The sequence below is a fragment of the Podarcis pityusensis genome (genome assembly GCF_964106645.2).
Source record: "Podarcis pityusensis genome assembly, chromosome: 16".
Lineage (NCBI taxonomy): Eukaryota > Metazoa > Chordata > Lepidosauria > Squamata > Lacertidae > Podarcis > Podarcis pityusensis.
In genome coordinates, this window is record NC_138041.1 from 26037131 (window position 1) to 26063640 (window position 26510).

General features: G+C 48.8%; 1 protein-coding gene across 2 annotated transcripts; it reads left to right on the forward strand.

Annotated features, from left to right (window-relative positions):
• Window positions 1–26510, forward strand: ACADS (acyl-CoA dehydrogenase short chain). Of its 2 annotated transcripts, XM_080986398.1 has the most exons (13): window positions 1–269; window positions 3427–3540; window positions 4528–4636; window positions 5415–5587; window positions 15480–15643; window positions 17018–17167; window positions 18283–18394; window positions 19657–19808; window positions 21013–21183; window positions 24234–24371; window positions 25335–25430; window positions 25661–25717; window positions 26054–26510. In XM_080986398.1, the coding sequence occupies exons 1-13, from the start codon at window positions 68–70 to the stop codon at window positions 26204–26206; spliced, it is 1791 nt and encodes a 596-aa protein (XP_080842524.1). In that variant the 5' UTR covers window positions 1–67; the 3' UTR covers window positions 26207–26510. The 2 variants fall into 2 exon arrangements, with proteins under 2 accessions (XP_080842524.1, XP_080842523.1); XM_080986397.1 differs by lacking the exons at window positions 1–269; window positions 3427–3540; window positions 4528–4636; window positions 5415–5587 and adding an exon at window positions 12393–12514.

Below are 26510 nucleotides of genomic sequence, written 5' to 3' on the forward strand. Positions count from 1 at the left end.
GAAAGGAGGCGGCGGCGGAGGTGGCAGCCATCTTGGCAGCGGCGGCGGCGGCGGGCCCGACGGGGCGATGAGCGGCTCGAAGCCCAGGGTGGCGTCGGGGGCCGGCGGGGCGCTGAGCCGCTTGCGAGGCCGGAGAGGCTCCGGAGACGCGTCGCCCGCGGTCGTGGCTCCTCTGCGGGCCGCCGTGTTGCCCCGCACCGAGGCGGAGCTGCTGGCGCTGGACGCGGTCCGGCCCGAGCACGTCCTGGGGCTCAGCCGCGTCACTGAGAGTGAGTAGCAGGGGCGCCCCCGGAGGGGGGCGAGGAGGAGCAGGAAGGAGGAGGCCCCCGGGCGAACCCCGACATTGTGCCAAGCCCGCTCTGCGCCCCGGTATCGACTCCCCAGAGCCCCCGCCCCGCCCCGCCCCAGTTCGTGGATTCACTTAGGTGGGCACCCATGTATCTACCCTGCCCCTCCTCTCCGTAGGCCAGGGGAATTGGAAGGGGTGGTCCTCACGCTCCCCCCAAAATCTTCTCTTGCCTCTGAAGGTTGCCCCTTCTATGGACTCTTCTGGGCACCCCAACATCGATTATGCTTTTGCTCTGAATACAGTGATACCTCAGGTTACATACGCTTCAGGTTATAGACTCCGCTAACCCGAAAATAGTGCTTCAGGTTAAGAACTTTGCTTCAGGATATGAACAGAAATCGTTCTCCGGCAGCAGCAGGAGGCTCATTAGCTAAAGTGGTGCTTCAGGTTAAGAAGAGTTTCAGGTTAAGAACGGACCTCCGGAACGAATTAAGTACTTAACCCGAGGTACCACTGTAGTCATGTTCTTTTTCCAATCAGGGCGCAGGAAATTGGGAGCGGCGGAGCACATTCTCCCTTTACACGCCCGCTAGCATTTTGCTCCGAAGAAACCTCCCTTTAATGGCCCCACCGGCTAGACCCATAAACTAGGGCCCCCAAGTGTCTGTTAGGTTTCCATTTCCTTCCTGTCCCTGAGCGCAGGAAATTTGTGGGAGACAGAGCATGCACCCTGCTTTCTTGTTTCACTCAAAAAAATCTATCCCCCTATTTGCAACTAAGAGAAACTCAGGATATGTATATTTAACTGCTCAGGGCATTGTCTAGCCCCAGCTGTAAGGCTGACACAAATAAAGATTCATTCATTCATTTAAAGAATTGATATGGATAACTTCTCACTCCTGGGTGCCCCTGAAACTGGGAAACCCTGAGTACACCAGCATCAGCTTTCTGTGTTGCTGCTGCCCCCCACTTCATGTGCACAACCTCTCTAGTTACTTACCAACTAGCCAGTCCCTTTTTCTGTCAGAGTAACTCCACCAAAGACGCAAAAATCTGGGAGCCCCAAGGCACCCTAGCACCACCCTGCCGCATATTAGTATATCAGGTACTCTGAAGAGCATTTCCATTCCCCCCCCCTTGAATAGTCTCTTTACTCCCTCTTACTTAATACAGTACTTTCAATTAACAAGATGGTAATAGCTTCCCTATGCTTTTCTACTTGCAGAACTGTGAGCACACCTGAAAGTCATCACTGCAGTCATAATTCTGAATAGCTTCTTTTCTTTCTGCCGTCAGTCTTTTCTGGCTTAGAATGACTTTCTCTCTGCAGTCTGCCTACAATCGTGGAAATACAGGGTTGCCCAGGCTTGTATTTAACAACTCATGTAATAACCATAGGGTGTTCCAGTATAACGCTAATCAATGTGTTCTGTCAGTGCAAGAATTTCCACTTGTGCATCAGAACTTCCCTACTTCTCTCCTCTCCCCCCCCCATCACACCCCCTAAATCTGTTCCTTCAGAGTAGATATGGTGAGAGCATAGGGAGATGGAGAGGGAATTTGTGGTGTAAACAGAAATCCTTGTACTGATGTAATGCATTCAATGGGTTCCACTCCATACCAGGAATTCCCTGCAGGCCAATGACCAGCCCATTCCTCCTCTGAGTCCTTTCTTTGATTGATTGATTGCATTTATACCCCACCTTTCCTTCAATCCTAGACGTACGTTAGTGAGTTATTGGCCAAAGGTGAGCTTCACGGCTGAGTGGGGATTTGAATCCCGGTCTCCCAGATCCTATTCCAACACCCTAACCACAACACCAGGGACCGCAGGTGGCGCTGTGGGTTAAACCACGGCGCCTAGGACTTGCTGATCGGAAGGTCGGCGGTTCGAATCCCCGCGACGGGGTGAGCTCCCGTTTTTCGGTCCCAGCTCCTGTCAACCTAGCAGTTCGAAAGCACTCACAGTGCGAGTAGATAAATAGGGACCGCTCTCCGGTGGGGAGCGGGAAGGTAACGGCGTTTCCGTGTGCTGCTCTGGTTCGCCAGAAGCAGCTTAGTCACGCTGGCCACGTGACCCAGAAGCTGTCTGCGGACAAGCGCCGGCTCCTGGCCTCTTGAGCAAGATGAGCACGCAACCCCAGAGTCGGTCACGACTGGACCTGATGGTCAGGGGTATCTTTACCTTTACCTAACCACAACACCACACACTGGCTCTCCGTGTCTAACATTTTTCTCCACAACCAGTATGATAAGACAGAGGGCTGGTGGAGAAGGGACATTGGAAGCTCCTCGGTCAGACAATTGGTCCGTCTAACTCACTATTGTGCACGCTGGCGGGTTGCTCTATCCTTCCTTCTTCAATAAACCTGGGCAAGGAAAGGCAGTACAATGGTACCTCGGGTTCAGTACTTAATTCATTCTGGAGGTCCGTTCTTAACCTGAAACTGTTCTTAACGAAGCACCACTTTAGCTAATGGGGCCTCCCGCTGCCGCCGCGCCGCCATATCACGATTTCTGTTCTCATCCTGAAGCAAAGTTCTTAACCCGAGGTACTATTTCTGAGTTTGCGGAGTCTGTAACCTGAAGCGTATATAACCCGAGGTACCACCGTACTAGCTTGTCAAGTGGCTAGAAGCCTGTGTTTTTGTGCATGCTTTATACGAAGCTAGTACTTGGGGGTGGGCAGAGAGCAGGCTAGTAACATTTGTGGGCTTATTTGCAGTGTTGCCGCAATATCTACTCTCCTTTCTTTTATATACAGGCGGCAACCATTTCATGCAGGTGTTCCATTCCTGGCCCCCACACTCGTCGATGGAGCACATTTAAGTGCGCCCCGATCCTGTTCTGCCTTCTTGCGGGTCCAAAAGGACCTGCGTGTCAGCGATCGCGCGTCAATTGGACTCACCTAAAATGGTGACTTCCTGTATATAAAAATGAGGTCCTTGGGTTTATGTATGCATGAAGCTTTATTTCTAGCAGGACGGACCCATCAGATTGGCAGTAGCCCTCCAAGGCTTTGGGCTGCGATGGCTCTTCCCAGCTGTGAAGCCCGAGCTCCCTTTACCTGTCTTGTCTTTCCCAAATGGTAATCCCCCACATGGGACTTCTCAGGTTTCCTTTCCTTTGTCTCCTAGACTATCTCTGCCGACCAGAGGACAACTTTTACAATATTGATTTCACCAAGTTCAAGATCAGGGACCTGGAGACAGGGACGGTGCTATTTGAAATTGCCAAACCTTCAGCTTTAGGTAAGTGGGCCCTGAAGAAGAAAAAATAGAGAAAGTGAGAGCGTGTACATGAAGCCTAAGGTCCGGTCTCCATCTAGAAATTGTTGGGATTTCAGAATCTAAATAGTTTCTTCTAAAGAAATGAATGATTTCTGCAATTCCACCTCTTTTTCTTCTTCCCTCCACCCCTTCTGACATTAAAGTTCCCAACAAATATTTTAAAGGAGAAGTTTGCAAATTTTCTATAGGGATTAGGAAGGCAACTTAATAACTTTTATATAAGCTACTCTGCGTGATAATATTGCTCACCACTAATATAGACAAGCTGGTGGGAGTTGTAGTCCAAAGCATCTGGCAGGCACCAGGTTGGGGAAAGGCTTCTTTACATTTTCTCTTGCATGCAGTATATGGCACAATAGGGCCCTGATTCTGCTGTCTCTAAACACCACCAGCTTTGCCCACCCTGCAGTTCAGCCTAGCTGAACTAAATCTGTCTGTAGCATGACTCAAGTCACCAGCTTAGCACGTCACCAGCCGATAGAGAGCGGCTTATCGCTATCATTGTTATTATTATTAATTTCATTTATAGACCATCTTATGCCCATGGCCTCAGAGTGGTTTAACATACATGAAGAATACTAACATGCAAACAATTTCTGTTACAATCAATAACGCACAAAACATTAACACCAGTAGTGACCGTAGAGCAGTAAAAACAAACAAAGACACCACAGTGTGATTGATTCAGCATGCAAAATGTCACCAACCTGGGTAAATTAAACCTGTTCAACTGATGTTGGGAGCTCTGCATCAAAAGTGCTTGGTGCAGTTCTGGGAGTAGCAAGGTGCTGCCACAAAGAAGGCTCAAATATGAGCTTGGGTGGCAGGCCATGGTGGCCTCATGGGAGAATCTGCCCCCTTCCTGACAGGTGTGGCTGAGGGAGTGCCAGCAAAAGGTGTACATGATATCTCACGGGTGACTTGCTTCTTAAATGTCGCTTCTTACAGAGCAAGAGGATGATGACGGCGACGCCGGGGAGGTGGACACCAGCGCAGGGCGCTTTGTCCGCTATCAGTTCACGCCTGCCTTCCTGCGCCTCCGGACAGTTGGCGCAACGTGAGTAGGAGCTTGTGGAGTGATGGGGGAAAGGGGGCTACCCTGCTAACCCTGTGATTGCAATCAAATGATTCTGAGATTGTAGAAAGCAGGTTCATCAGCTCACAAAGAATGTATATTGGAGAAGTGGCTGTGCCTGGGGCTCGGTGTAATCTGTGATTCACAATAAAAAAATAGTTTAAAAAAGGAATGGGTTGTATCCAGCTAAGTCCTACTCAGGGTAGGCCCATTAAAGGACCTACATTAAGTCTGGTTCATTAACTTCATTGGGTCTACATGGAGGAGAACCAACGCTGGGTACAACCCAATATATCTGCAACACTAGAAGTGTCATTGTGCAAATTGTAAAAATTCACAACATGCTTGATTTCACTTCCTTGTCACAACCCAGCCATCTTCATTAGTTTGCATAATTTATTTGGCTAGTTGTGGATAGGAGCAAGGAGACCTAGGCTTGTTTGCTGCAGATAGTTGTGAGTTGCTGAGATGTCATTAAGCGCTGCCTCATTTTTCAAACATACCTTCACAATCATAGGCACTAGGAACTTTTGATTCTATTATTCTGTTTAGGAAATTAAAGCTGTTATCTTTAGGAACAAGTGCTTGTGGGCAGCCCATGTTTTGCTCCTGCAGGTTAGTTACAGCTCTGTCTGTGCCCATCACAGGCAGCGTTGCCTCCAGGGCTGGGTCCTTGCAGAAACCAAGTTTTGGCTTCTAGTCAGGAGACCATCTTGACCACCTAACTGGTTGTTCTTCTCTTTCCCTCCTGTCTCTGCAGCGTGGAGTTCACAGTAGGAGACAAGCCTGTGTCGAATTTCCGTATGATTGAGAGGCATTACTTCAGAGACCGCCTTCTCAAGAATTTTGACTTTGATTTTGGCTTCTGCATCCCCAGCAGCAGGAACACTTGTGAGCACATCTACGAGTTCCCACAACTTTCAGAGGACCTCAGTAAGTATCTCTTGTGTGACCCAGAGCTGGCTCAAGACCAGCCTGGTCTCCTCCAAGTCATTTTGGACTATAAATCCCATCTGCCCCAGCCACTGCAGGCTGCAGAGTGGGGTTGATGGGAGTTGTAGTCCAAAATTGGAGGGCATGACGTTGAAGAGGATACAGTAGACTTTGCTTCAGTATCAGCTACCAAACGTCATGCATTGCTTTAAACCTTTCAAACTGAGTTGTACTCAGAAGCCGGTTGGTAGCCAATGGAGTTCTTGTAGCACCAGCAATAGCTGTTCAGTGGTCACTCGTGGTTAGTAACGCAACCGCTGTATTCTGCACTAACTTTGCACAGTCTTCAACCTGACCTAACCTCTTCCTGCTAGCTGCTTAAGCTGTTTTTCACAAGGAAGAAGATAGGGCCAAACAGAACTTCACACAGAAATCTTAAGTGTGAACTTGATATATTTCAAATACCATGCCTTTTAGAATTGTGGCCACCGCAGCCTAAAAAGAGAGAGAAAAGTGGGGAGTATTGCTGCTAATTTCAGTTTGAGTAAGCACAGCTCACTCTCTTCAAAAGATTCCTCATTCAGGGGAAGAATGTGGTTACGCAGAAGCACTGAATTGGTTGACTTCTCTGTTCGTTACAAGCTCTGGGTGTTAAGAATATGTTTTAGAAGGTCATAGCAACCTAGAATTGTTGAGTTGGAAGGGATTCTGAGGAACATCTAGTCCAACCCCCTGCAATACAGCAATATGCAGCTGCCCCGTACAAGGATCAAACCTGCAACCTTCCAACTGAGCTATTTAAAACTCTTTTTTTGGAAATTTTAATTGGATTCTTATTTATGTGTTTGCCACCTTGGGCTGCTTAGAGGTAGGTGCAGGATATAAAGTCAATAAATAAATATTTGCTTTCCATTCACTGGCTGCACTTATGTAGTTCAGTTGCTCTTGCACATAAAATAAGCGATCTCATGTAGCACGTCTCAATTTTTTAGTAAGTGGTCAACAGGGGAGTTGTTACATATAGAGATCTCCTTACGTGCTATGTTCTATGGCTGAGGCTAACTGACCTATCTCTGTCTCTCTTCCTCTTTCTCTCCCTCCCTCCCTCTCTTTCACCCCACGCAGTCCGTCTGATGGTCGAGAACCCCTACGAGACCCGCTCAGACAGCTTCTACTTTGTGGACAACAAGCTGATTATGCACAATAAGGCTGACTATGCCTACAACGGAGGGCAGTAGCCGCCGCCGCTGCATCCCCCTCCCCCCCTCCATTGGACTTTGCACTACCGCCAGCCATCCTGGTCACATTGGAGGAGAGCAGGGAAGCTGCCCTGGACTCCGAGGCCTTTTGCGGAAAGCTCTGTGAGGCTCAAGATGTGATGTTGAAGGGGCTGAGGTGGCAACTGGTGACAGTAAAGGAGCTCCCCTGGCAAACCCGAACCCTTTCCAGCCTTGTTCCTTTCTGGTCCTCTGCTCGGTCCCCAGTGGCACCTGGGTCAGGTTACAGGTTGGACTGTCTGTTAAATGTTAAACTGATGTAGCAGTTCTTGTAGTTTGGCGCACTTAGCCTGTATTCCTTGTATGTTCTTCCCCTTTCCGGTGGGCAAAGGGTCCTCCGACACAAAGCTGTTTCCTCTTCCAGGTAGCCCATGAAACGTAGATAGCAGGTTTTCCCCCTTTGGAGGAGTGTGGCAGGGCTGGTGAATCACTTTGGCAAAATCGGTGACCCAGCCTGTATGATTGACTGTGAGGGCCCACCATTCACAACCAACCGAAAAACAAAACAAAAAGGAGGAGAGGTGTTGTTGTTTTTAAGGGATGCTCCAGATTGTGGCTTCGTTCTGTGGTCTTGAATGTTCCTTAAACACTGTTGGGTACCGGTTGGCAAAAAAAAGGCCTGTGTCCCACTGTGAGTCTTTGTGAGGTCTTTTGAGGCCTTTTCTGCCAACCAGCTTAGGGGGAGGGAGACTGAGATGAGCCTTCAGCCTAGGTTCCGTTCTGCATCTCAGTTTTGCTCTTTTCCTTTAAGGTGGGCAAAGGTTACCGGGAGCCAGGAATTGCCTGGTGGAGCCTGTCCAAGCAGCAGGGCAGATTTTCCCAGGAGAAATCTTCTGTTTGTGTCTCAAAACGTATTAGTGTAAGAAATGGTGGTGTTAACCAGCTTGTATTGCCTGCCTTGGTTTGTGCCGCCATTGAAGTGGGCTCCATAGGCTCCCCAGTGCAATGAGATGTAACGGAATCAGCGTGGCTGTGAAAATAAGGGACTTTTCCCTCTTGAAATCTGTAGCTCTGAGCTTTTACTGGCTCCATTTAAATGTGTAGGAAACCAGCCAGCTTTTGCTGCTGAGATGCCGCTATGCCTGTTGGTTAGGCACATCCGAGGAAGGAGTACTGGATGAGGGCCTGGGGAGGAGGGTGTGTATCAGCCAGGGAAGCAGGAATCTTGCCCTGAGGCGGCTGTCGGCAACTACAAAGCAGTATTTTTGTTGCTGTCGGACTCCACTCCCAGGCCTTTCTCTCGCTTCAAAGTTAAGCTGGTGTTCAAAGGCCTTGCAGTCAGGGGCTGGTTCTGTGTCAGATGCTAATTCAGCCTGCACGGGAGAAAGCCTTCCAGGCTCTTGAGACTAGCCCTTTTTGGAGGGGGTGGAGGCACACGCACATTACCCTGAAACAAACCCTTTTAGAGAGGGGAGGAGGATAGTTACAGATTAGAGCGTTTGTAGGAGGCGAAACGCAAGAGGAAAATGGCTTGGGCTCTTTAGCTGTAAGGTAGGATGTTCTTAACCACTCCCAAAATATTGGGGATGTAATAAAGGTGAAAAGGGCAGAGCTTTTTGTCCCTGTGTAGCCAAGTTTGTGGGTTAAAAGAAAAGAAAACCCTCTGTATTTTTGTTCTTGTTTTCTTCCTAACCTGTGATGTTCCAGCTCCTGCACTGTGTGGCCCAGTTGTCTCTACCGATTGATGATGGTAGTCAGTTCTGCTGCAGTCCGCTTGATGCTTTCCACAGAAAGGTGCCTTTTCTCCCCATGTCGAAGGCCACATTCCCAGAGGAACAGTTGAGGGAAACACTTCCTTATTCCACAGGAGGAGGTGGTGGTGATATGGGGTTCCAGAGTCAATGTGATTAAAAACACCAGGTGCCTTTTAAACATCATTCTTACTATTGCTCAGGCTCCTTCTGAGGACGTCCCGCCTTTGCTTTCTTACGAATTTATCCCAGGAGCAGTTGGGAAGGATGGGCAGCAATCTGAGCCAAGAGCAGGTACCGTACTTTGCAATAAACTCCCAGCTGCTGGCCCCCTTCTCTGGGCTCCAGATTCTTCTCTTCTCCTCCTTCTCACTTCTTCTTTCTCAAAAACTGAAACTCTCTGCCTCCCCCCATTCCTTCCGAGTGTTAATGCTCTATGTGTCCCTTGCAAGCTCCCATCTCTTCAAGAAAAATCACAAAAGCAGAAATGGTGCGAGGGGCTTGCTTGTTAAATTCTGCCTGTTGCTGCTTCTGCCTTGCAGGACCAAATATGTGAAATGGGGAAGGAAGTGTGGGGCAGCGAGAGACAGGTATCCTGATGCCCCAGAGGACGTGCCCAAATGTGTGGATTTGAGCTCTCTGGAACACTTTGCGCCAAGAGAGAGAGGGGCTCTTTGAATTGCCCCACCAGATAGAAGTTGAACCTGCCCTTGTCCAGCCGGCGCTTTTATCTGTCACTCATTTGGCTGCTGCCCCTTGGGACCACATGCTACATTCCTGTGTGGAAGCCTGTCTCTCCCTCCCCCACCCCCTGAGCAATCTTCCTGTCGCACTAACACTGCATCCGTGGGTTGCATATGGAAGAGGAGGGGAAGGGTCTGCTTCTGCCATGTTGACCATAGTGTTAGTGCAGGGTGTGGGGGGCTAGATACAAGAACAGCATTTATCCAAAGACAGGGGCACCTAAATTTATAACTGGAATAGATGGGCCATCTCCCCCAAGCGGTTACTTGCCATTGGAAGGTGTCAACGATTCGTTCTTCCTCCCCAGCCATAACCTGGGGGACGGGGGCTTTCTCGTGGCCTCTGCTAAGTTTGGCAGGCCATCTCCCTGGCTTGATTTCAAGCCCTTGTCTTCCTCTTTGCATGTCCTCGTCCCTCTGGAGAATTGTTAATGAAACTGAGCCCTTCCCTGTTGAATAAACCACACAGGACACTTGAAAGCAAGAAGTGTCTATGAGGAAGGGAACTGGAAATACATTGACTTCTGTATTGTATGCAGATTGATACTGATGACAGGTTTGCCATGAAAAGTATCTGCCTTAAAAGCATTAATCTGTAAGGTTCACTGTTGCCCTCCAATGGTGTTGACAGCGGCTGCTTCCATCTCATACTCTGTGGCTGTGCAGGCACTGAAGTCCTCGCATTGCATTGTCTGCTTGCCCCACCCTAACTAATGGAGAGACCTGGTCATAACAGGGCTGCTCTGTTACATTTCCCATTTGGTGAAGCACCAGCAAACATGTTTGGACCTCCTATTTTTTTTTATTTTTTTTTTTAATTAATGGGGGGTTTTATAAGGCCATCAGACCCAGGCAAGGGGATAGTTTTTTCTCAGTCCCACTGATTTTTCAGAGATGTTCCTGGGATGACTGGAAAAAGAAAACTTTTCTGGTATCATGCGATCAGTTTACCAGCAGGGAGAAGAACATTGCAGGACTGTGACAAAATGCATCTTTCTCCAGTTTGTCTCTGAATTGGCCATTGGAAAGATTTCCTCTGCAAGATTGGTTTTTAAAATAGGGTTTTCTATTCCATTGTGGTCCTTGCCTGACAATAATATACCCATTTTTGGTCTGTCTGTGTGCATCTGTGACCGTTTGGAGAGTGGCAGGTTGTTCCTTTTAAACTTGTGAATTCCAGAAAAGAGATCACGGACGTTATATTTTTCTGTCAAGGTATTTTTCCATAGAGGATGACAGGAGTGTCCCAAGAAGTCTGTGTGACCATTACGATCACCACATTGAACCGTCGCCATGCTGTTGTCATCTTGTGTGTCTCCTAAACCTACAGTATACTAGCTGACTCGTTTGTATAAAATGTTACTTTGTTGAAAGCAATAGTAATTAAAAACAAAAAAGCAAAAAAACCATCAACACACAGCTGCTGTTGTCTTATTTGTTGCATGACCTTAGTGCTGGGAGCTGGGTGGGTGGTGACCAGGCAGGTCTTGCGTATTGTGGACCTGGAAATCTGAGAACCCTGAAAATACAAGTGGGTGATAAAAAGGTCCAGATCACCTTAGAATAGGTGCTAGCTGTTGAAAAGAGGCTGGGCAGGAGATAGGGGCTCATCAGTGTCCTTTAATGCCTGGTTAAGGTTATGGTGGGGGCTGTTTCTGGACTAGAATAGGAGCAGCATTTCAGAGGCCCTCTTGGTTCCAGCATCCAAATATAACGTGGCTTTGTCGCTGCTCCAACAACATGAGTTTGCATGATTTCATGGGAATACCTTTTAAGAGGACATAAAAACTGCATTGGTTGAAGCTCCATCTGGCCCAGGGGGCTCTTCCTGACACAAGACCAGCCAGCTGGCTCAGGGAAGTGACCAGGTAGAGCATGTAGCAATAGAATCATAGAGTTAGAAGGGTCTTCTAGTTAAACCTCCTGCATTTGAGCCCTGGGTGGGCTCAAACCTCCAACCTTCTGGTTAGTTGCCAGGCGCATTGCACCACAGGAGAAGCCATTACTTGTTTATCCCCTGCATCTGTCAGTAAGATTTATCACGGATTGTGTGATCTTCATGATGTGCTCTGGAATGTCAAGATTCATATTCCCCCGTCTGTGGAATGCTCTCCCCAGAGAGGCTCCTCTGGCATGTTCGATACATACCTTTTCGCACCAGGTGAACCTTGCATACACGTGCTTGGGTTTGTTAGTATTTTGCTTCCTTGCAGTAAATTTTAAAACTACATTCTTAATAAACGCCTGTTAGCACTTTCCAAGAATAAAATCCTCAAATGTGCGGTTGCACAAAATGTAACATTTGAAATAGGTAAAGGTAAAGGGACCCCTGACCATTAAGTCCAGTCGTGGCCGACTCTGGGGTTGCGGCGCTCATCTCGCTTTATTGGCCAAGGGAGCCAGCGTACAGCTTCTGGGTCATGTGGCCAGCATGACTAAGCCGCTTCTGGCGAACCAGAGCAGCGCATGGAAACGCCGTTTATCTTCCCGTCAGAGCAGTACCTATTTATCTACTTGCACTTTGAGGTGCTTTCAAACTGCTAGGTTGGCAGGAGCAGGGACTGAGCAACAGGAGCTCACCCCATCGTGGGGATTCGAACCACCGACCTTCTGATTGGCAAGTCCTAGGCTCTGTCCTTTAACCCACAGCACCACCCGCGTCCAACATTTGAAATAACCTCAAATAAAACGCATCTCATTATTTCATAAAAGTTATACACCGCTTGATAGTAAAAACAACTCAAAAGCGGTTTACGAAAAAGAAACGTAAGAATTATCAATAATTTAAAGACTTGAAAAGGTAAAAAAAAAAATAGAAACTTGCATCTACTTTATGGGTTATTAAACATGATTAAAACCAGCATGACAGGCCCAGACCCTTCCACTTTCTTTCTCATCCTTTTCTAGGTGGTGGTGGGGGGGGGGGAGGTTTAGCTTCAGGCATTTTTTTCCATTTCAAAAAAAATTAAATGAACCGACCCAGTGCAAAGTGCTGAAAAGTGTTTTTTAAAAAAAGCCTTCCAAAAAAATAAAAAATCTTCCAATGGTTAAAAGAAAAGAAAAGTTGGGGGAGGGGCTGGGAGCTTATTAATGCTAATGAGGAGGCGGAGCTTAATGAGGCAGGCAGGAAGGGCAGCAAAAGAGGGCGGTCTATTCCTGGGCTCGGCATGGCGGCGGTGACGGGTCTCCTCGCGCGGCGCAGAGGCGGCACTGGAGGTAAACAGAGGCGACCAAGTTTAATTGTCTCCCCCCGCAACTTTTGAGCGCTCCCCTTGGTACACGCCGGGAGCCGCACGGCTTTTACGGAGGGGGACTGGCACGTACCAAGGAGGGATGGAAGCGGGGGGTGGCGTTAGATGAGCGGGAGCAAAATACTGGGGAAGACTCCTTTACTTCGTGAGGGGCAGCAGCAGTTGGGGTGGGGGAGGGAATCTGAGGAGCGGCTCCCATTCTGGGGGCTTCTTCCACACACCCCTGGGACCCTTCGCATACCACTGTGGGATAGCTCAGAGGACCCTCGATGGACAGGGGCAGTCTATCTCAAAATAATACCGGCTGCAATCACAGCCACCTTCACGCCCAGATTGCAAGTATCCAGAAGCTGCACCCGGGCTCAGTGGCCCTTTGGATCTCAGTTGGCAAGCCCGCTCACTCTCTGTATATGTATAAAAATATACTGTATTGAGCTCTCCGTGGGCCTGCCTTTGAAGACTGTTTGGAAACCTTTCCTGGTGCAAACTGTAGCTGAGCAAATGCTTGTCCAAACGCCAATGTTGCACCACCAGCCCCACTTGTGCATTTCCAGACTTAGCCCAAGATGCTGCCGTTAAAACCGGAGTGGCCATAAATGGCTTGGAGCCAGCACCCCTAAAAGGCAGTCTTCAACTGAGTGGGACTACCAGGTCACAGCCTTAGCCAAATGAGGGTTTGCATCCCCAACACTGGCACCATACAAATACAGTGATACCTCGGGTTACAGACACTTCACTTCAGGTTACAGACACTTCAGGTTACAGACTCCGCTAACCCAGAAATAGTACCTTGGGTTAAGAACTTTGCTTCAGGTGAGAACCGAAATCACGCAGTGGCGGCGTGGCAGTAGCGGGAGGCCCCATTAGCTAAAGTGGTGCTTCAGGTTAAGAACAGTTTCAGGTTAAGAACAGACCTCCAGAACGAATTAAGTTCTGTACGGTGGTACCTCGGGTTAAGTACTTAATTCGTTCTGGAGGTCCGTTTATTTAGTTTTAAATAAATTAGGAGTCCCCAAATGCATGTTCTCTGGTCCATGGGGTCACGAAGAGTTGGACACGACTAAACAACAACAAAACACATGTTTGAGTAAAGAAGCTATAGCCCTTCTCCTACAAATACAGTAAGATTCCAGTCCTCATTGTTCTGGATAAAGACCTGGTTTAAATAGTAACAAGGAAGCTGCCACCTTACTGGTCCATCTAGCTCAGTATTGTCAACACTATCAGAAGCCAGGATTTCAGGCAGGGAGCCTCTCCCAGCCCTCCCTACCAGGGATTTAATTTGGGACCCTCTGCATGCAAGGGGGTGGCAAGTGTTGTTCAATGTGCAAAAGGCCAGCCAGGAAAATGGAGGCCTTGAGGCCTTGCTTGCTTTCTCACCTCTAGCAAGGGGGCTGCGGAGGGAGGGGTATGGCTCCTTTCACCTTTCCGCTCAGTTGGCCAGGAGCCCGTGGGCGTCTGTCGGTTTGCTGCTCCCTCTCGGATTGCAATTCATCTCCCTGCAATTCCTCTTCTGTTCTTTACAAGCCGGGTGTCTTTTACAAGCAGATAAACTTTTGCCCCTGCTGTAAAGTTGGACGGTACTACTTGTCTCCTCTGCATTGGGTGCTGTAAAATGAAAAGACCCTGAGGCGGGGTGCTGGGGGTGCAGGTTCAAAGCAGCTTCTGGGTGCTTGAGTTTTAGGAGCTTGTGTCACCCCCTTTGTTTTGTGCACTGAGGACTTTAACCCTGACCTCCCCAGTGGAAAGGGACAGGGGCAGATCTTCAGCCTAGCCTAGCCTGACTAATTCTTCTGCTCACTCAGCAGCTAATGCCGCAAGAAACCTTGCAGACTCTTTTGTTAAACATGGCTAGAGACATCTCTTTTTTTCTTTTTGCCCCTTTGCAGAGACCAGAACATAGACAGAGTCAGAGCATTGGTACATGGAGCTCAGTAATGTGTAAACTGACTGGCAACAGTTCTCCAGGGTTTCGGAGATTCCCAGCCAGATAGGCGGGGTATAAACAATAAAATTACAGTGGTACCTCAGGTTAAGTACTTAATTCGTCCCGGAGGTCCGTTCTTAACCTGAAACTGTTCTTAACCTGAAGCACCACTTTAGCTAATGGGGCCTCCCGCTGCCGCTGCGTCACTGGAGCCCGATTTCTGTTCTTATCCTGAAGCAAAGTTCTTAACCTGAAGCACTATTTCTGGGTTAGCGGAGTGTGTAACCTGAAGCAAATGTAACCTGAAGCATATGTAACCCGAGGTACCACTGTATTATTATTATATTACCTAGCAATGCTGTAAGGGACCTTCTGCATGCCAAGCTCGTAGAGCTTCAGCCATTCCCAAGTAGGATTGCAGGAAGTTGCCTTATACCAGGGGTCAGCAACCTAAGTCCCATGGGCCACAAGCGGCCCATGGGGGTCGTTTAACTGGCCCATGGACCCCTGCCGCCCGCTTGATCGGCTCCCGTGCGCTGCACTAAACCGGAGCAGAGCGGGGACCGCCTTCCGTGATGCTGGCCGGCTTCCCATTGACTGCAGGAAGCTCCTGCAGCCACTGGGAAGCTGTGCACACCTCATCCACGCTTTTTTCTATGCGTGCATGCACACACGCGTGCACACTCCAGTCCACTGCGGCATCTGCGGGACTGTGAACTGGCCCAAGCCACAAAAACTTTGCTAACCCCTGCCTTGTGCCATTGGTCTATCAAGCTCAGTATTGTTCATCCTGACTGGTAGCGGCTCTCCAGGGTTTCATGCAGGGCGTCTCTTCCAGCCCAGCCTGAAGATGCTGTAGATTGAACCTTGTACCTTCTGCATGCAAAGCGAATGCTCTACCACCAAGCTACGGCCCGTCCCCAACAGGGTGTCCTGTTTAGCAGCCCAGCTCTACGTCTTCTGGGCCAGACTGAAAGGGCTCTTCGTGCTTTTCCATTTGCAGCTTGGACTTTTCAATGTCTGCGAAGGCTGCACACTGTGTACCAGACGGTAGAATTGCCGGAAACTCACCAGATGCTTCGCCAGACATGCCGGGACTTCGCTGAAAAGGAGCTGGCCCCCATTGCTGCTCAGCTGGACAAGGAGCACCGCTTCCCTGCAGAGCAGGTATGTATGTGACTCATCTCCGGGTAACACAGGTCCCCTGTCTGATATTCTGAATGACCCTAAAGGCCTGTCGCAATCCAGCAAGTTTGTCCCTGAGAAGAGCATCCATGTTGAGACTGAGACCTAATGCCCTGGTCTCCTTGACCATTGGGATGTTTAGCTTGGTCTCGGCAATGCCCAAGGCCGGCACAAACTTTTAATCCTTTGGCTCATATCCACTTGATTACAGTCAAATCTTGGTTGTCGAATGTAATCCATTCTGGAAGTCTGTTCGGCTTCCGAAATGTTCGAAAACAGAGACATGGCTTCCGATTGGTCGCAGGAGCTTCCTGCACTCAAGCGGAAGCTGCGTCAGACGTCTGAAAAAACGTTGAAAACCGGAGCATTTAAAAAAATAATTAAAAAATTGGCGTTCAGGAGCTAAAACGTTCCAGAAAGGAGGCATTCAGGATCCAAGGTTTGACTGTATTAGAACCAGAATTCTGCATCCAGAAAAGCTGAATTCTGCAACCTGTATAATGCAGGCTGTTTACCTTATTACGCCCAAATTTGCCTCTTTGATTCTAAGAACATAAGAAAAGCCTGGCTGTTGGATCAGGCCAAAAGGGGCTCATCTAGTCCTGCGTCCTGCCTGTTTTCATAGTGACTAACTAAATGCTACAAGCAGGACCTGACCACATGAGCACTCTGTTAGCACTGAACCCATTCCTCTTGCCTGCTTATTCTGTTATCCTCCTGGCTTCTAAGATGCTACCTTCCTCATATGCTTTCAAGCATGTTTTCTCTACCATGAGGGCTAGGAACTTGATTTGTTTAAAAACAAACACCTCCCCCCCCCCACACATTGAAACACCTTTTTTCATAAACCACTTTGAGATTTTTTCTGCAACCAAGTGGTTTGTAAATTTTATAAAATGAGTAAAAAAATAAAATGAAAGCCAAGATTCACAAAACTGAATTGTGCTTTCTCTCATAACCAGTTTTTCTGTCCTGAGAAACAGCAGCCATGCCCATCCTAGCTGCCGGCTCACAAATTACCTTGTTTTGTATTGCACTGGCTTCACACTCCTTAGATTTTATTGGTAAGGCTGCCTTGCACAAATGTTCTTTCAAAGAGCAGTTTAATGTAAATAAAAGAATGAATTGCACGACGTGTGGTACGCTTTCTCCTGGCAGTATGTGCTGTTCTGTAATTAAGTAATTGCTATGCTTCTGCTAGGAAGGGAAGAAGTTATGGCTGCTGCTGGATGACTGACAAGGGCAAGCGTAATCCAGTGTGGAATTGCTTTAATTCAGCTTTCAGCTGGGTTGTTTCTGCCACTGTGCTGCCTCCCCTAATCAGCTTTACATCATCATTTCCTTCTCCACTTACAGGTCAAGAAAATGGGTAGCCTTGGACTTTTTGCAATGGACGTACCTGAGAAGTATGGAGGAGCTGGTCTTGATTACTTGGCCTATTCCATCGCTGTTGAGGAAATCAGCCGAGGCTGTGCATCTACTGGCGTGATCATGAGTGTAAATAATGTAAGAGATTCCCACAGATGTTAACCTTGATTAGCATTCATTCATTGTACCTAAGAGTTAGTGGCTTGTTGTTGTTTAGTTGTGTCTGACTCTTCGTGACCCCATGGACCAGAGCATTTCAGGCACTCCTATCTTCCACTGCCTCCCGCAGTTTGGTCAAACTTCGAGAACACTGTCCAACCATCTCGTCCTGTGTCGTCCCCTTCTCCTTGTGCCCTCAATCTTTCCCAACATCAGGGTCTTTTCCAGGGAGTCTTCTCTTCTCATGAGGTGGCTTCTCATGTGTGGCTAAGATACAATCAAAACAAGGCAATCTCTGACCTGGTGGGCTTACAATCTAAAAAAAATGGCACACAAGGCAAAAAGGACAGGGAGGGAAGAGGAAAACCATCAAAATTCAGGCACAAATTTCTAAACAGTTGTTCCTACACTGACCAGCCGGCACAGTTGGCGTGCCTGATGCTTGAAGTTAATGCAAAAGTGGTACCTTACCCTGTTAAAGTGATCATATATTTATAGGAATGTTTCAGCAATTTGTTGACAGGAATGTAGTGAAAGGGATAGCTATAAACACATCTAACAGACATGTGTCAGGGTAATCAGTGTTCCAAGTATTCAGTGAAATGGACAGACTTACGTGGCCGTCTGTTAGGAAGAACCTGTCCGCTTGCTCTACTAAATTTATTTGCAGATGATAATATGGACTTGAGCTATTAAACCCCCTCATAGGATACTTTTTGGTTCCTGCACTTATGACTGTCGCCACTTTTTAGGAGGACCTAAAAAGTTTTTAGGAGGTGTGTAAATCAGTATAACTCAGGGGTTGGCAAGGTTTACCTCGCCTGGGCTGGTTCACTCCAGTGGAGATCCCTCCGTGGGCCGGATCACCCGCGATTTCCAATGTCTGCACAGACGTGATTTCCGGCACCACGAAAGCAAGTCCCTGTGCTGCGCTGCGCCAGTTTAGCGCAGCGCATGGGGACTCGGCGAGCAGGCGGCTTGATTCGGGGGTGGCTCGTGTGCCAGTTAAATGACCCCCATGGGCCGCTTGTGGCCCATGGGCCTTAGGTTGCCAACCCCTGGTATAACTTGTCTTACCTCCCCATCCCATTTAGTCCCTCTATTTAGGACCAATTTTGAAGTTTGGGTCTGAAGAGCAGAAACAGAAGTGGATTGCACCTTTCACCAGTGGGGAGAAAATAGGGTGCTTTGCCCTAAGTGAACCCGGTAAGTTAGGCACACAGGTAATACCTTGGGGTCCTTAAAAAGACATTATACTCAGCTTCCTGTAAGAGGGAGTGATGGCCACCAGCTTGGATGGATTCAAAAGAGGGTGAGACAAATTCATGGAGGAGGAGGCTATCAGCAGCTACTGCCTATATTCTGCCTCCACTATCAGTGGCAATGGATCCCTCCGATACTAGTTGTTGGGAATCAAATGGGGAGAGTTCTGCTGCCCTCATGCCCTGCATGTGGGTTTCCCATTTGGGCATCTGGTTGGCCACTGTGAGAACAGAATGCTGGACTAGAGGAGCCCCCATTGGCCTTATCCATCTGCAGAGCTACTCTGATGCTCTTAATCTAGAATCTGTGTCCTGCATACATTACACAAATGAGTATATTTTGCTTTTTAAAATAATAATAATAATAATAATAATAATAATGCTTTATTGTTTAAAAAAAAACTATGTAGCATATGTAATCAACAGAAAAAAGATCATATAAACAAACATTTGTTCCATAGTCAGTGCTTGTATGGAAAGGAGACGCTATCTCATCCAAATCAGACTGGCAAAATAAGATGCGATCATATGCAGAGCTAACCAGGTTATCAGCAAGGTTCCGAGATGTTACCGATGAAAAATTTAATAGAGAGTGGGAAGTGTACAGAGTTTATCTAAAAGAACCATTGCAAAAATATAAATCCATTGGCAGGTCTGGACTGACTTACCTGCGTGTAATAGGAGAATCGTACAAAACTATTGTAACTGGAATAACCTAGAGGAGATAAAGCTTAGTGTGATATGGGAACCACAAATGAGCATATTTTGCATTCATTCTGATCCCCGCAAGTTGTTATCCATTCCCTAGGCATGTGGAGCATTAAGGAACTTGTGTTATGACATTTAGTCGTGCCAGCCATGGGTCCCCAGAGGTGGTTGAACTAGTGACTGCCATCACTCTCAACCAGCATAGCTAATGGTCAAGGATTGAGGGACACACACACACAGACAAACAACTGGTGGTGTCTCTAGCTCAGGGTGGTTGTTTATTCTTACCAACAGCAGCCAGAAAGTCTGGTCTGGCGAAGAGGGGTGGGTGTGTTAAAAAGGCTTATTCTGCAATTGAAATACAGCTGGAGGATGGGGCTGCACGAGGAGATGGGACTCCTCTGCCGAGTCAAGACTTGAGTTTTCGCAGTCCCCTCTCGGAGAGGGAGCAGCGCCAGGTCTTTGGGTCAGAAACCCTTTTGGTTTTCTCTTGCTAAGGCAACGGCAGCGATGCCGGAGCTGCTTCAACGGTTGCACGGCTGGTTGGGGACGAGTGGGTCCTGAACGGCACCAAAGCCTGGATCACAAACGCCTGGGATGCCTCTGCAACGGTGGTCCTTGCCACCACAGACAAGTCTCTGAAGCATAAGGTGAGTGTAGCCCTTAGGGTCAGTCTTCACAACCAGGAAAGCTGGGGCTGAGCTAGGTCCCCACACAAAGGGGCTTTGTCCCATTGGGTGTATTGGTTTGTTTTTAAATGCAGCCTTTCCCAGTGATGTAAGAGGGACCGAGAAACTTTTGACTCTGCTGCTAGCCTTTATTCCCTGCTCTGCCCAGCAGAAGTAGAAATGGGATAGATGGTCTAGATCAGCCTTTCTCAACCTGTGGGTCCCCAGATGTTGTTGAACTACAACTCCCATCACCCCTAGCTAGCAAGGCCAGAGCTCAGGGATGATGGGAGTTGTAGTCCAACAACATCTGGGGACCCACAGGTTGAGAACCGCTGGTCTAAATGCATTGGACTTACGACTCCCATAAGAGTATGGCTCCCGTGCTGGCTGAAGCCAATGGGAGTTTTAGTCCACAATACTTGTCTCTGGTTCGCCAGAAGCGGCTTAGTCATGCTGGCCACATGACCCGGAAGCTGTACGCCAGCTCCCTTGGCCAGTAAAGGGAGATGAGTGCTGCAACCCCAGAGTCGGTCACAACTGGACCTAATGGTCAGGGGTCCCTTTACCTTTACCTTTTACTTGTAGGGCATCAGGTTGGGGAAGGTTGGTTTATAGCCAGCCAGGCGGTATAGTAGTTAGAGTGGTTGGACTAGGATCTGGGAGGCTAGGATCCAAATCCCCACATGGCCATGAAGCTCACTGGGTAAACCAGTCACTGCCTCTCAATCTTGATAATCTCACAAGGTCATTGTGGGGATTCAGAGCTACCTTGAGCTGTTTGGAGGAAAAAGTGGAATGCAATTCATAAATAGCCTGCCAGGGATCCCAGCTCAGGCAGGCAGGAGAAGAAGAAGGGTTTGGATTTGATATCCCACTTTATCACTACCCGAAGGAGTCTCAAAGCGGCTACCATTCTCCTTTCCCTTCCTCCCCCACAACAAACACTCTGTGAGGTGAGTGAGGCTGAGAGACTTCAGAGAAGTGTGACTGGCCCAAGGTCACCCAGCAGCTGCATGTGGAGGAGCGGAGACACAAACCCGGTTCACCAGATTATGAGTCTACTGCTCTTAACCACTACACCACACTGGAGAGACTTGTCAAGCCACTGGTGGATCACCGGTCATGCCAGCAGACCTCCTTCTGCGTGAGCAACTTGCCAACGTTGTTCTGTCTTGTCACGCAGGGCATCAGCGCCTTCCTCGTCCCCATGCCAACCCCTGGCCTGTCCCTGGGAAAGAAAGAAGACAAGCTGGGGATCCGAGCCTCCTCCACCGCCAACCTGATCTTCGAGGACTGCCGGATCCCCAAGGCCAACCTCCTGGGGGAGCAGGGGATGGGCTTCAAGATTGCCATGGTGAGTAAATTCTTTTAACGGTGAGGAAGAGGGGAGGGAATGGGGTTAAGCAGCACCCTCTGCCTGCACTGGAAGCACAAAGGGTGGCGGTTCTGGCCTTCGCACCCTCTTCCCCTCCATGCCCTGTTTTCAGCCTTTCAGGAATTTGGCGGATCACTATGTTGCTGTTTTCTTTTAAAGTGTGTGTTGGGGAAGACTCGTGTCCTTCATGCCCTCTCTGTCTGGCCCACAGGCCCCTCCTTAGACAATGCACCCCTTTCACTGCCTGTCTGTGAACTCTAATAAATGCCTCTTGCTTGTCTGGATAGGTAGTTGTTGCCCAAGTGTACGTAGGAACTAGCCTATGTCTATGAGAACATCTGTGGTTTTTTTAAATTTGATTTTCTGTTTTTGCTAATTTTTTATTACACCTAGCGTTTTTTATTGCTACAGTGGTACCCCGCAAGACGAATGCCCCGCAAGACGGAAAACCCGCAAGACGAAAGGGTTTTCTGTTTTGGAGGCGCTTCGCAAGACGAATTTCCCTATGGGCTTGCTTCGCAAGACGAAAGCCCATAGGGAAATCTCCGGGGACCTCTTTTAAATGCTGGTGGTGGGGAGCAAAGCCTTTCCCCCCCTCCGGCCTTCAGAAGAGGTCCAGGAAGGCCGGCGGGGGCCGAAAGGCTTTGCTCCCCACCGCCAGCATTTTAAAAGCAGTCCGGGATAGCAGGGAAGAGCTTCCCGCTATCGCGGACGGCTTTTGAAGGCAGGCGGGGGGGGAGCAAAGACTTTCGCCCCCCGCCCGCCTTCAGAAGAGGTCCAGGACCTCTTCTGAAGGCGGGCGGGGGGCAAAAGTCTTTGCTCCCCCCTGCCTGCCTTCCCGGGAGAGCGGAGAAAGGCAGCGCCTTTCTCCGCTGTCCCGGACGGCTTTTGAAGACAGGCGGGGGTGGGCAAAGACTTTCGCCCCCCGCCCGCCTTCAGAAGAGGTCCAGGACCTCTTCTGAAGGCGGGCGGGGGGCGAAAGTCTTTGCTCCCCCCTGCCTACCTTCCCGGACGGCTTTTGAAGGCAGGCAGGGGGGCCAAAGACTTTCGCCCCCCGCCCGCCTTCAGAAGAGGTCCAGGACCTCTTCTGAAGGCGGGCGGGGGGCAAAAGTCTTTGTCCCCCCCTGCCTGCCTTCCCAGGGGCTTTTACATCGCCCCGGACAGCGGAGAAGTCCTCCGCTGTCCCGGGCGATTTTAAAATGCCGCCCGCCAGCATTTTAAGATCGCCCCGGACAGCGGAGAAGTCCTCCGCTGTCCCGGGGTTTTTTAAAATGCTGGGGGTGGGAAGAAAAGCCCTTGTCCCCCCCCCCAGCCTTCAGAAGAGGTCGGGGGACAGACTGTCCCCGGACCTGGTCTGAAGGCGGTTTCCTTAGGAACGCATTAATTGATTTTCAATGCATTCCTATGGGAAACCGTGCATCGCAAGACGAAAAACTCGCAAGAAGAAAAAACTTGCGGAACGAATTAATTTCGTCTTGCGAGGCACCACTGTATTTTTAACAAATGTTTTATACAATTTTGTAAGTGGTATGTAAAACTTGCTAAACAATAATGTGTATCCCCTGGCTGAGGAAGGGGGGGGCACCTACTCCGCTTTGGGAATTAAACTCTGGAACTCACTCCCACAAGAGGCAGCAAGGGACAATAACATGGATGACTTTAAAAGAGGTTGGCGCCAATAGCCATGTTAGCTGTGTTTTACCTCCACAGCTGGAGACAACAATGCTTTTGAATACCAGTTGCTGGAAACCACAGGACGGAAGAGGGCTTTTGTGCTTGGGCATGGGACACGGGTGGCGCTGTGGTCTAAACCACTGAGCCTCTTGGGCTTGTCGATCGGAGGGTCAGCGGTTCAAATCTCTGCAACGGGGTGAGCTCCTGTTGCTCTGTCCGAGCTTCTGCCAACCTAGCAGTTTGAAAGCATGCCAGTGCGAGTAGATAAATAGGTACTGTGGTGGGAAGGTAAATGGTGTTTCTGTGTGCTCTGGTTTCCGTCATGGTGTCCCATTGTGCCAGAAGCTGTTTAGTCCTGCTGGCTACATGACCCAGAAAGCTCTCTGTGGACAAACGCCGGCTCCCTTGGCCTGAAAGCGAGAGGAGCGCCACAACCCCATAGTCACCTTTGACTGGACTTAACTGTCCATGGGTCCTTTACTTGAGGACTTTCCATTGGGGCATCCAGTTGGCCACTGTGAGAGGAGGATGCTGGACCAGATGGGCCATTGGCCTAATCCAGCAAAGGCACCTTGTGTCCTTATTAAGCATCCTTATATTGAGACCATTGGTCCATCCAGTTCAGTATTGTTGGCAGTGATTGGCAACAGCTCTCCAGGGGATTTAGGGATGTTTTTTTCCTTCCTTGGCTCAACCTGGCCATGCTGCCAAGGGACTGAGCTAAAGGCAGAGATTAAAGCAGTGGGAGGCAGTGGGAGAGGAGGTCCTCCAGTATGTGCCCCTTCCGAAAGGTTTGTAGTACTGGGGAAACCCTAGAGCTGCACTGTGGTTTTTTAACCCCCCATTTAAGAATGTTCTTGCTTTTCCAAAGTGGTTCATATCATAAATAATAGTAATGGAAAGATAGAAAGGCAGGCCTTGAGATTAGTCTCTTGTCATAGATAAGAGATAAGGTCAGGTGGATCACAGTCTGAGACAGCAAAGCCTGAAGCCATAATCTACTTACACTGGTATAATACTGCTTCCACCCCAGGGATTGTGAGAACTGGACTTCTCTAAACATCCTTGCCAGACTGCAGTTCCCAGGAATCTTCTGGCAAAGCCAGGATAGTTTTAAAATAGTGTAAGACAATATAAGTTTGTACTGTGTGCGTCTCTTCATTGTGGCTCATCTGGAGGCAGTAGCAAAACTGCCCCACTCCATGCTTCACTAACAGCTGCCTGTATTTACTGGATGCTGGGCTTTGCAAAGTCTGCCCAGTCATTCCATAGTCTTCAGTTAAAGTTAGCTTTTTCTGATGTGGCTGGTTGTAGTGCACAAACTCATTTTTTTTGTCTTTCCACCTTCCTTTCAGCAAACCCTGGACTCTGGGAGGATTGGAATTGCATCTCAGGCATTAGGAATAGCCCAGGCAGCTCTCGATTGTGCTGTGGATTATGCTGAGAAAAGGGTGGCTTTTGGCTCCCCCATTACTAAGCTGCAGGCCATTCAGGTACATAGATAGATCTCTCTCTTACAGGGGCTATTCTCTTTGCAGTTCCAGGACTCATCAATACTTTACAAAAAAAAAAAAAAAAATCAGGGAGGCTAACCTGCAGCCCCACTGTTTTTGCTGAACTAGAACAGGAAGGCTTGCCTGGCGCCCTCGTTACATATATTTAGGTGCTGAGCAAAAACATTTCTCTTCTCCCAGGCCTTTGGCTAATTAAACAATTTTTGGCATTTTAAACTGTGGGGGGTATTTGTTTTCATTTGTTACCGTGTTATGTATTTTTGTGTTTTTATATTGTAATCCTCCCTGTGATCTTTGGATGAAGGCTGATACAGAAATGTTATTCTTGTTATTATTAGTGCTCCCATCAGCTCTGGGCAGCATGGAAGTTGTCCTTCAGCAGCAGCTGATGGGCTGCAGGTTTGCCAATCTGTTTTAGAGAAAAATGTCAAAACAGAAGAGCTGGAATTCATTGTGTACTTGTTGCGCAACTTGATTACTTTGGGAACATCAATATCTTAAAAGTGAAATGGTTTCCCTGACCAGGACCAGCCCAGAGGGCACACCCTTCCTCCTATAATTACATGGGGCACAAGGGCATTCAAAGAACCATCATCCCCAGTGTATGGTTCCACATAGGATGGATTTCTTAGTCTTCCACTTGATGTTCCCTCAAGACATTCAAAATTAGTGAGACAAGGCATATGCTTTGCTTTATTCAGAAACTGGATAGTGGTTGAGCTTCTGTTAAGTACTTGCTGTGCTCATTTTGATTTGTTGCATGCAGAACCAGCCTTGCCTGTCGATGTTTTGAACTGCAGCTCCCGTCAGCCCCAGCCAGCACAGCCCCAAACGGGAGTTGTAGTTCAAAACATGTGGACAGCACTGGCTTGGGGAAGGATGGTGCAGAATATCTAGGGCCGCCAGAGTTATTCAACCTACCTTGGTGTTTTGTGTCTGTAGTTCAAGCTGGCTGACATGGCACTGGCCCTCGAGAGCGCCCGTCTGCTGACATGGAGAGCCGCCATGTTGAAGGACAACGGAAAGCCCTACACAAAGGTAATAGTGCTTGTCTTCACAGATAACGGACAGGTTGCAGGCACCCTAGAAATGTGTGCAAAGGCAAAAAAAACCAACGTTCCCTGGGCTATAGAAAATCCCCCACCCCACCCCGTTTTGCAAGGTGGGCTGGTGTGGCAAGTGACTCTCCTTATCACCACGCAACACTTAGGGCTGTGGGGTTAGGTTTGCCTGGACTGTAGCACTTTTCTCTCCTCTACTCCAAACAGGAAGCTGCGATGGCAAAGCTGTCTGCCTCCGAGGCTGCAACTTCAATTTCCCATCAGGTAAGCCTGTGCCTCTTCGTGCCCATGAGCACAGAGGGAGAAGCTCTCCCCTTCCGTACAGCTGGCACGCTGCTGGCTTACGTGGAGCAAGAGACACAGCTGGAATCTCTCTCCTTGGACCGTTCTGTCACTGTGGCCACAAAGGAGTCCCTGTAGGTGTGTGGGGCTCTTAAGTGACTCTGGCAAACGAACAAAGCATGCGGTAGGGGGAGCGAGTGGCATGCTTCCTTTCCATCTCCTGGATGTAAGTGCATCCCTCCCCATTTTTCATCTCTGTTGCCATGCTGCAGCCACAGTATCCAATGCTGATGCACTTGGGATGCTTTTTTATTTCAGGCGATCCAGATCCTGGGAGGGATGGGCTACGTGACAGAGATGCCGGCGGAGCGCCACTACCGGGATGCTCGGATTACGGAGATCTACGAGGGAACTAGCGAGATACAGAGGCTGGTCATTGCAGGGCAGCTGTTGAAAGCTTATCGAGGCTGAGGGGGAGAAGATCTGTATTTCAGCGCCTCCTACTTTCTTGTAGAGATGCACGTACGATTTCTGATGGTAGACCCTGGGTCTGGTTACAAGCCAACACAGAGCCCCATTTGCCAGAGTTTAGGCAGAGTAGGAGACTCGGGCCACCAGTTGCTGCATGCCACAGCATTCACTGTGAGAGTTGAACAGTAAGCCAGAGCGGAGAGTCTCAAGACAGCAAGATAAAAGTGTCCTCTGCCTTTAAGGTGCCTTAGATAAAGAGATATATATATACATACACAAAATGAATAAATTGCACTACCAAGGG